Genomic DNA, 11,761 nt, shown 5'->3' with positions numbered 1-11,761 from the left:
AACATCAAGGCGGTGACCCGATCCTGTAGGTTCATGCTCCACAACATTCGCAGAGTACGACCCTGCCTCACACAGGAAGCGGCGCAGGTCCTAATCCAGGCACTTGTCATCTCCCGTCTGGATTACTGCAACTCGCTGTTGGCTGGGCTCCCTGCCTGTGCCATTAAACCCCTACAACTCATCCAGAACGCCGCAGCCCGTCTGGTGTTCAACCTTCCCAAGTTCTCTCACGTCACCCCGCTCCTCCGCTCTCTCCACTGGCTTCCAGTTGAAGCTCGCATCCGCTACAAGACCATGGTGATTGCCTACGGAGCTGTGAAGGGAACGGCACCTCCATACCTTCAGGCTCTGATCAGGCCCTACACCCAAACAAGGGCACTGCGTTCACCCCCCTACCTCTGAGGAAGCACAGTTCCCGCTCAGCCCAGTCAAAACTGTTCGCTGCTCTGGCACCCCAATGGTGGAACAAGCTCCCTCACGACGCCAGGACAGCGGAGTCAATCACCACCTTCCGGAGACACCTGAAACCCCACCTCTTTAAGGAATACCTAGGATAGGATAAAGTAATCCTTCTAACCCCCCCCCTTAAAATATTTAGATGCACTATTGTAAAGTGGTTGTTCCACTGGATATCATAAGGTGAATGCACCATTTTGTAAGTCGCTCTGGATAAGAGCGTCTGCTAAATGACTTAAATGTAAAATGTAAAATAAACAACGTTGGTCAGAGGAGAGGAGCATGGGCTGGCCGTTGTCGAATCCATGTACCATGCAGGGCGAGGGAGAAGGTTTGTTTTTTTAACAGATGTCTCGTACGGCTCTCTCAGGTCAGGGAGTGACAGTACCCCCCCCCAAAACCTGAACCTATAGGGGAGGGTCCAGGTGGGCATCTATACTTGTCAGCGGCTCTGGTTCGGGGCGTAGCCCCCACACCGCCCGCTGATCCCCCCGCTTCTGTGTCGCCGGAGGAACCAGACCATGGGTGTAGTTTATGTGAACATAAAAGCACAAGCAGTGTTTCTCTCTTGGAGGGAATCAGAGTAGGGAGATGCTAGACAGTCAATATATGAGATCAGGGCACATAGTGGAGAGATGTCGCTTGCCAGGGTAAATTCTATTTCAATTCCAATGCCAGTACATTAATTAAAAACTGGTTGAGGGAATAAACAGTTCATAAACAAATTGTATAAAGGCAATAACTATTTGGAGAACATCGGTTCTGCGGGATACTGACTACTAGCAATGTTGACTAGGATCTCAGTGTAGGAGGTCTTGCTTAAATTAGTCAAAAGGTCTTACCAAATCTCTTGATGAAAAGGTCAAATCTCTGGATGAAAAGGTCAAATCGATCATTCTAAAATGTATCTTAAGTGTTTCAAATGTCAAGGGTTGTATCACTATTATTCTGTATCTGCCATTTCCTTGGGCTACAGTAACTGTGACAAAGACAGGTGTATACAGTGTCCATATTAGGACATAGTAACACATTCATAGAAGTTGAGTCCTAATATGGACACCCTGCTCATGGAATACACCTTTAAAACAATCGTTTAAAAAAGAACTTATGGGTACATTTTGTCTTTCACTGTTTCTGCTTTACTCTATTTTTTTCTCCCTCTGGCATTCAGATTCCATGCCACATTGGTTTAGCCCTATAAATATTTATCAGACCAGAACTGTTTTCCGACACACTTGACAAGCGTTAAGATTCCCAGTCTGATCCTCTGAAAAGCCCTCTCTCAGACATCTCCTGTGTGGTGAAGAGTTCAAACAGAGCCACGCATGAGGGGAAGTCCAACTAACCTGGGCCCGTGTTGACATTTCACAGACACTACAACCTGGTCCAATGGGCTTAACTCATCTACTTTTTGGCCTAATTTTCAGTGGCATGTCCAGAAAATGTTTTATGGCGTGGCCAAGGTGTGGCACAGATGCAGTTTAGGGGTGCCATAACATGTTTTACCTTAACTGATGCAAGGTGGATCTTTTTCAATATACAGTAATTATGATGGTTCCACGCATTTAATGCTTCAGCATAGGTTTGGTACATTTCCCTTTTAAAATCATAAATCAAATCCAAAAGGGTATTAGCATATAGCAGTCAATTCATTTGAAAGTGCCATCCTAAATGTGAATTATACCCTGACATTCGGGGGGTCAGATCTTTTTTTTATGGGACTTCCAATCATTTTTTTAGGGCATTTATAGTAAAGATATGTAATTTAACTGTAAAAATGTATTACATTTTAACCTGTCATGAACACAACCAGACATATTGTTTTCATCTGATTGTCAAACTGATCACTTCAAAAAGTAGGTTAAAGTTGCACTATGCAGAAATCGCTCCTGGTTGCTAAAACGCTAATAGTTTGCCTAATTTCAGTTTATGTGACAAAATAAGATAGTACAATGATTCTCTACAGTATACTATCTAAACCACTGTGAAATATATTTTCCAATATCAAAAATATTGTTGTTTCAGCTGTTTGAACTAGTTTACAAAACCAAAAGTAAAAGATGCAAAAACAAAACTTAAGAACGGAATAGAACAGATTTACCGCTTCTTAGACTTGCTGTCAAGTAGAATGATAGATCTATAACACAGATTTCCATGTGAATTTGGTCGGGTCGCCCAAAAAGTTACATATTGCCACTTTAAGTATGTTACCTGCGCACATTCGTCTACTCCAAAATAAGTCAGAAATCCAAACAGTGCACTGTCCACCCGCTATTTGAATGTAATGATATTCAGCCAACAAAGTGGTGCGTATTCATGGATGCCAAGGGAAGCCAGGCTTCCCAAAAACAATTTCCAATTAAAAAATGAACAAACGTATAAAATAATTCTCATTTGTGTCAATCCATGTTTCAGAACTTTCCTTCAATTTGCCAGACAGCATCAGATACTGTACATAGCCTACAGATACTAAGACAGAGGAGCGTTGTTTGCCTCGCTCGGATGCTCTCTCCGGTGAGATTGATAAGTATTGTTGTCGGTGCGCCTCTTGTCAAATGTATCAATATATTCAGAGACGACCTATCAGATCTCAGAATTCCTAGGTGCAGGGGGCACTGGGGTGGTCAATCAGATTTCAAGGGGGGCCGTGACCGCTGTTCATTGTCTCATTGTCTCTTCTTCACGTTTCCAGTGTTTAAGCAAACTCGCCATTTGAGTCACTTCAAATGGCTTTGGTACTGACATAGATGACATGCAAATGAGGGATAGTTCCTTGCATCCTTACAGGATGGTTAAAATGATCTGACGCTATGTTGGGGAAAAGAAAACATCTGACAACCTCCGATATTCAGATGGATGTCATAATTATTGGATGTCATAAGCACCATAACATTTTAGTAGGATCTTGAGGAGTCATGCCAAGACATACAATAAAATAAACAAATTCATAAAACATATTTTTGGAAAGTTTTACTGCACTGCTTTTCTGGAGGGTATCTGAAAATGAAACGGGATTTAGAGATATGAGACCATCTTGGAATCTCGGCAGCGGCCAACTTGTTAGTTCACCAGCCCTATTCGTGTGTCTGTCTATGATCAATGAGGTCTTGCTGTTATGGTTGTCTGCGCCTTCATCAAATTGGCATAAAACCCCTGAGAAGTATTTTTTTATGTTCCACCAACTAATATAGATCATCCGCTTGTACCTCTTCCAAGCACTATTGCAGGTTTATGGTACTGGTTTTCATGGCCGGCTTCACCTTAGGATGCCTTTGCCCTCACGATGGAGGCACTGGTGCAGTGAAATCAGGGCAAACACTGCACTACCAGTGCTTCATACCATGTGAGGTCATACATCTTCCTCCTTTACTAAATATGTGAATGTGTCAGAAAACAGAGTCAAGACCAACGATCTTACAAACTAATTCATTAACTTAGAGGCTGATGTTATGAATGTAACAACAAGTTTAAGGAAAGAACCTCAACCACAATCCTTCATGTGAATTGTCACGTCAGAACCACAAAAACCTGCAGCAGTGCTTGGCTTCTCTGTCTCGTATGTTCGCTTGCCTTTTATACCTTCTGGCTCCAACACTTGCTCCAATATCATGGCTTATTTCTTTGCTGCACTGTACTGTCTTTCACCTGGTCTGGGCTGTAACCTTGGCCTTGGAATCTGAAAATACCACTTAAGCTTTAACTCAATGAAAATGATGTAAATTCAAATTGCTGAAAAGTATTTAGAACCCTTTGTATGGAGAGTATTGCATTTGTACCTAATTGCTTTGAGGTTTTTCAGTCAAAATTGTTTTCCTAAGTTTTGAAACCTTGGAGCATTTCGCTCACCTGTTTGAAATTGTCTGGGAATAAAACAGAAAATGTCTCAACATTTCCAAACATAAACACCAAGAAGAATTTAAAAGAAATCCCACTATGTTCTACTGCATTATAAAACGGAGGATTTATTCTTTACAAGACATCAGATAACAAAGCATTCACTGTCCTCACTTTCAAAAGGGCATCTTAAATCACTCCCCATCTCTAGCTGCCCTCAAGAGTAAAATGTTATACTGTGTACTTTGCTGTGCTTTGAGTCATCTCTTACACAGTACGGGATGCCATGTATTCAGAAAATACCGTAATTCCTAAAAAACAGTTACAATAGGACAACTAAGTGATACCTGACATAATTAAGCAATAAGTCACAAGGGAGTGTGGTATATGGCCAATATACCATGGCTAAGGGCTGTTCTTATGTGCGACGCATCGCGGTGTTCCTGGACACAGCCCTTAACTGTGGTATATTGGCCATATACCACAAATCCCAGAGATGCCTTATTGCTATTATAAACTGGTTACCAAAGTCATTAGAGCAGTAAAAATAAATGTTTTGTCATACCCGCGGTAAACAGTCTGATATACCACAGCAGTCAGCCAATCAGCATTCAGGGCTCAAACCACCCAGTTTTTAATTCAGTTTATACCATGGCATTGAATACTTGTTTCTGATTGGCTTGAAGGGCATTCTAGAGCATGCATTATTTCCCTATAATGCACGGTATATTTGCAGTGTAGAATTCAATGGCTATAGTTCATTCTTACATGTTCTATGTTTGAGCTGCATTTGAAAGCAAAATCGAAAACATTATTGGCATTGTTGATTTCGAATTTCATAATAGCAAGCTACGACTGATGTTTTGGTTAGCTAAACTGGCAAGTCTGTTTGTTTGATTACCACAGCAACTACTGTAGCTATCTAGTAAACTTGCTAGCAACTTCAGTGCATGTTAAACACATTTCTACCAGCAAATGAACACATTTCTTGCGGCAAATGTGTTAAATTATAGCCATGGTATAAAAGGGATAATCAACACGGGGCTGTATGCATTCTCTGTTAATAATGCAACTCCGTGGAAGGTCGTTCATTATTTTCCAAAGAACGCATAACCCCTCGTTGATTATCCCAATGCATGTCTTGTCTGTCTCTTGTTAAGGAGAAGAGTGACAGTATACATCACAATAACACAAAGATGACATTTTCCCATGCTGGGGATTTTATGAGACAAAGAGAACTCAGGTGATTAGTGTGAGAGATCGATCACAAGAGGGTAGCGTTTGCCAAAACCTATTGAACTGAATTGATTACATGTGAGAGACTGTAGATCTCTGTAGAAGGTGTCATACCAATTTAGCGTCTCTGGCACAATTTTGTCTGTGGGTGGTATAGGATAGTCCGCTTGCTACATCCTTATGACGAAACTACTGGCACAGATGCATGAAATTAAGGTGAGATTCTGCCTGTTCTTATGAGGACCAATATGGCAAACACATGTTGGCAGCTGCAAATGTTCTGGGCACATTGTTTCCAGTGTGATCAATCGTTAGTTTGAAGCAGTGGGAAGAGTTTCAAAGAAAAGCTTCCCATAACATTCTTGTGTTCGACATACATCTATTCAGATGACAGGATAGCTTTTATTTGAGTGTTCTCGATAGAAATGAATAAATTGGGATAATAAATTACTGTGTGGGCCTGTGCTCATCACAGGTGGTTACAGAGTGATTCCTCACGAAAACCATTTAAAAAATACCATGAATTGGGGGATTTTCACAAAATGCAATCCGTAGAATAGTCCTTTGGAAGAATGATTGTTGACATATTTGACATTTGTATCTAAAAGCATAATTGAGAAATAATTAATCAAAGTTGGCATATTTATGAAATGTTGACCTTAACCAGGCCTCTTTAAGACTCCATAATGCTTAATCTGAAGACACTACAAAGCAAGAATGTGTATCATATGAAGCTTTACCACTTTCTCTGTAATATGAGTGGTATTTTGATTTCAAGTAAAAAAAATTGACTTTAATTTATAAATATAAAAAAATATAAACATGAAAATTGAAAATATAAAATGTTGGATTTGGCAGTTTCTTTATATTGTCAAATATAATATACTCTACGGTAAGTTTGAGTGGTATCCAGATTTCCATCCCTTCATACAGTTCCCATACCACTCCGGGGAATACGGTATTACCGGCAGTGCACACAAGGGATGCTATTTCTTTTTTTTATGCTAACAAAGTACTAGCGAATTCCCATAGCAGACACAAGCTTGAAAATCATTCCGTCGGTACTTCAAAATACCCCGGTATACGGTATATACAGCATACAGGCCAAGCATGTTTTAAAGTTATGGCTCATTTTATACAAAGAAATTGGCATAGTAAGCAATGTAACCAATCACAAACCTCCTTTTATTTGTGTCGTTGCACGTCCTGCAAATCACCAGCAGAGGGTGACCATTTTGAATCCATTTTCACATTCACTCTGTTGGTAACGCTTAGAAATTGGAATCATAACATTAAAACTAGCAGAGATCCCACTCTGGAACTTTGACATGCCCGTATAGCATATTATGTTCAACAATATTGAAAAATTTGTCAAAATTCTAAAATGGTATATTTTCAATATTCATGTTTATGTTTTTCTATATTCATATATATATTTTTATGTTCCTTAAATCAATATACTACTCATATTACAGAGCAATCGGTAAATCTTTATATGACACCAATGTTTGCTTTGTAGCACCTACAGATTATACATCATGGAGTCTTGAAGGAGGCCTGGGTAAGGCCAAAATGTAATACATTTTAATTTTGATTAATAATTTATCAATTATGCTTTTAGATACAAATGTAAAAAATAACAATCCTTCCTCAAAAGGACTATTCTATATATACTGCTCAAAAAAATAAAGGGAACACTTAAACAACACATCCTAGATCTGAATGAAAGAAATAATCTTATTAAATACTTTTTTCTTTACATAGTTGAATGTGCTGACAACAAAATCACACAAAAATAATTTACATTTACATTTACGTCATTTAGCAGACGCTCTTATCCAAAGCGACTTACAAATTGGAATCAATGGAAATCCAATTTATCAACCCATGGAGGTCTGGATTTGGAGTCACACTCAAAATTAAAGTGGAAAGCCACACTACAGGCTGATCCAACTTTGATGTAATGTCCTTAAAACAAGTCAAAATGAGGCTCAGTAGTGTGTGTGGCCTCCACGTGCCTGTATGACCTCCCTACAATGCCTGGGCATGCTCCTGATGAGGTGGCGGATGGTCTCCTGAGGGATCTCCTCCCAGACCTGGACTAAAGCATCCGCCAACTCCTGGACAGTCTGTGGATGGAGCGAGACATGATGTCCCAGATGTGCTCAATTGGATTCAGGTCTGGGGAACGGGCGGGCCAGTCCATAGCATCAATGTCTTCCTCTTGCAGGAACTGCTGACACACTCCAGCCACATGAGGTCTAGCATTAGGAGGAACCCAGGGCCAACCGCACCAGCATATGGTCTCACAAGGGGTCTGAGGATCTCATCTCGGTACCTAATGGCAGTCAGGCTACCTCTGGCGAGCACATGGAGGGCTGTGCGGCCCCCAAAGAAATGCCACCCCACACCATGACTGACCCACCGCCAAACCGGTCATGCTGGAGGATGTTGCAGGCAGCAGAACGTTCTCCACGGCGTCTCCAGACTCTGTCACGTCTGTCACATGTGCTCAGTGTGAACCTGCTTTCATCTGTGAAGAGCACAGGGCACCAGTGGTGAATTTGCCAATCTTGGTGTTCTCTGGCAAATGCCAAACGTCCTGCACGGTGTTGGGCTGTAAGCACAACCCCCACCTGTGGACGTCGGGCCCTCATACCACCCTCATGGAGTCTGTTTCTGACCGTTTGAGCAGACACATGCACATTTGTGGCCTGCTGGAGGTCATTTTGCAGGGCTCTGGCAGTGCTTCTCCTGCTCCTCCTTGCAAAAATGCGGAGGTAGCGGTCCTGCTGCTGGGTTGTTGCCCTCCTACGGCCTCCTCCACGTCTCCTGATATACTGGCCTGTCTCCTGGTAGCGCCTCCATGCTCTGGACACTACGCTGACAGACACAGCAAACCTTCTTGCCACAGCTCGCACTGATGTGCCATCCTGGATGAGCTGCACTACCTGAGCCACTTGTGTGGGTTGTAGACTCCGTCTCATGCTACCACTAGAGTGAAAGCACCGCCAGCATTCAAAAGTGACCAAAACATCAGCCAGGAAGCATAGGAACTGAGAAGTGGTCTGTGGTCCCCACCTGCAGAACCACTCCTTTATTGGGGGTGTCTTGCTAATTGCCTATAATTTCCACCTGTTGTCTATTCCATTTGCACAACAGCATGTGAAATTTATTGTCAATCAGTGTTGCTTCCTAAGTGGACAGTTTGATTTCACAGAAGTGTGATTGACTTGGAGTTACATTGCGTTGTTTAAGTGTTCCCTTTATTTTTTTGAGCAGTGTAGATAAAATTTGGTGAAAATCCCCCATATCAGGACATTTTTTTCTGGCTTCAGTGAGGAATCAATCTACAACCTAATATGAATAACTTCACGATCAATTTTGTCCACGATCAATATAAACATTTGTGGAGTTATTGATAAATTATATTCCAACAATGATTAAAGCATCACTTTCTAAAATATCTCAATTTATTTATGAATATTCTGTGTACAATCAAGAGTAGCCAACAGCTGGATAGGAAACACGGGGAGGTAGGAAATATAGTGAAAACATGTGGAGCAGAGCAGAAAGTCGGAAGTGTGTAAAAAGCTCCAGGGAATTCCTGTCTGAACCCAACACAGTCAACCACAAATTTACTGAGTAAATATGGTCAGCAGTAATGTAATGACAGGTTGTATGTTTGGAAAATTATTATCTGGGATATTTTGTACGTTACACGTTTTCAGGGAGAATTGGAGCCTAGAGATCAATGTATGCCATCTAAATAGCTGATTATGACTTATCACAAAAGAATGTGATCATATGTGAATCAGTCACCTTTTGATGGAAGTCATGTAACCTTATACTTGAGATCATGCTAATGTGTTTGTTAAAAACCATCCTGACAGACACCTGGTTAAGTTCGCTGATGACACTGCCTTGAACAGCCTGTTGCATGATGACGAGGAACACCATGGCCCGATCCTAAATGACTTTGTAGAGTGGTGTGACGAATCACACTCAATACCAATAAGACCAAAGAGATGTGCATAGACTTCAGGAAGCATACAACACCTACCTCTGCAACATCTATCAGAGGTCAGAACATAGAGATTGTAGAGGAATACAAATATCTGGGTGTCCTCTTGGACAATAAGCATCAGTGGAGTACATTTACAGACCTGATCTACAAAAAGAGTGAACAGAGGCTTTCTCAAAAAGCTGGGATCTTTTAATGTTAATTGTACTATACTGACTCTGTTTTACAAATCTTTCATTGAGAGTATTTGAACTTTCAGCCAGAGAAATATGCTGAGAAGGATTATCACCACAAGGTACACCACAAGGTACTTGGAGTCAAACAGACAGGCCTGGATAAGATCTTTAAGGTCCCTCCGCGAGGCTCACAAAATCATTTTAGACCCAAGCCACACCCTGTACCCGGACTTTGAACTACTCCACTCTGGGCGCAGGTATAGGGCACCCCTCGGCAGGAAAAACAGAACTAGACAATCATTTGTGCCAGGTGTGATATCCCTCCTAAATAGCTCAGGCTAATGTTCCTATCGACCCAGTAAGGCCAGCAGGCTAGTCTCTTTTTATGTAACTGTTATGAAAGTTGTATTGTCAATTTGTTTTGTTATTTAAACGCCGCTTTAAACGTGTACATGACGCCGCAACAAAAATTCCCCATGGGGACAATAAAGTCAGTAAAGTAAAGTAAACCATAGCGTAATCCCGGCAAGTCTGAGAAACTGACTTTTCTGCAAATGCTGCAGACCTCGGTTGATCTACTAACGCCACTGTAGACAATGTGCATGCCCACGGAGGATTAGGGTGTCTGCATCACACACTTTTTGGGCCACTATACCATTCAGGACGATGTCAGCCCATTCAGTGCTGCAGAATCAGTTTAGAGACAGGGCCTGTACTCACAAAGAGTCTCAAGTGCTGATATAGCATCCGTTTTAGGTTTTAGATCAACATAAATAAGATTATATGGACGGCGGGGACCTGATCCTAGATCAGTACTCTTACTCTGAGATATTTTTGAATATGGGCCCTCGGCCCTGGTCACAGAATCAATGGCAAGCAGTCTTCCACACAGAACGGAAGATGTCCTCTCTGCAATCGATTATAGCAGGGTACACTCTGTCAGCACATACACAATTATTCTTCTCTGTGTCAGAATCAGACATAAAAGCTATCCCGAGACTTTTTGTTTCAAAATAATAAAGGCTGAATTCCATAATTGTATTATTTTTTTCAAATCCATAAATATAAGATTTCAATGATGTATAATATTCTGGCAAAGTAGTCATGCTGAGACGGCTGCAGACAAAGAGAACATGACAAAATACAGACCAGCTGACTCATTTTTCATCAGTCACACAATGCTTGTTTTGTCTTTTTTAAGCTCCCCAAAATTGTAGATGGTGTCCTTCACTCCTTTTTATTCACTTATAGCCCTGCACCTCCTTTCATTCTGTCCATGACCAAATATGATATTGGGCTGTGGAATGAAGGAAGGAAGGACAGAAACTTTAGGACTCGATAAGATTAGGAGGAAGAAAAAGACACAAACATGTCTCCGATTATTATACGGGTAATCGTTAAGATAAACAGACAGCCTAGGAGTCGAGAGGGGGAAAAATAAACCAATGATACTGGAGCCAACTGGTCTAGTGCTCAGCTCTAATAAAAAGGCATTTTATGTACTCACTGGAGAGACATTCAGAGATTCAATCAGATGGATATCTCAATCATGATTACGCCTAAAACACCAGTAGCCTATGTCTCTTTCTATCTCTAGGTAAATCAGATATGCAGGAAGTGTGTTGGCATCTCTGACTCACAGTGTACCTGTCTGCTTCAATACACCTAGGCTGGGATTTAATCTGAGGTGCGCTATAGAGCAGCTCACTATAACATACTTTTAAAGGTAAATTACACCTCAGCTGGAATGCGCAGTGTGAATGAAACTCTGCCCTAGTCACTGATCAATGTCGAAATTTGTTTAATCAAATCTATCTAGTCATGTATAAACAAATCCAACACCGAAACCCAATTGATTATATGCTCATTACTTATTTTTGTCATTTTTTTTAACAATCCACACAATAGCCAGCATCTGCCCTTCACAGTCACACCTATCTTTGAAATAGCGAGCGGTGTAAATAGGCTGTACTGTAAGAACGAGAACCTTCCCTCCTACAAAGCCCATGGCAATGCCAGTGCAAGGTGTAGAGGT

At 41.2% G+C, this 11,761-nt stretch overlaps 1 protein-coding gene across 1 annotated transcript in view; it reads right to left on the bottom strand.

The window, feature by feature from the left end:
• LOC106581708 (post-GPI attachment to proteins factor 6-like) overlaps window positions 1–3,813 on the bottom strand; it is a 4,740-nt gene extending 927 nt beyond the window's left edge. Inside the window, exon 1 of the mRNA XM_045713254.1 lies at window positions 3,797–3,813. Within this exon, the coding sequence (XP_045569210.1) occupies window positions 3,797–3,813 (17 nt within the window). The remainder of the gene's footprint in view (window positions 1–3,796) is intronic.
• Between the last annotated feature and the right edge of the window lie 7,948 nt (window positions 3,814–11,761).

This window comes from Salmo salar, chromosome ssa02 (genome assembly GCF_905237065.1).
Source record: "Salmo salar chromosome ssa02, Ssal_v3.1, whole genome shotgun sequence".
NCBI lineage: Eukaryota > Metazoa > Chordata > Actinopteri > Salmoniformes > Salmonidae > Salmo > Salmo salar.
The sequence above is the reverse complement of the archived record's forward strand: the minus strand, read 5'-3'. Positions and strand labels throughout refer to the sequence as shown.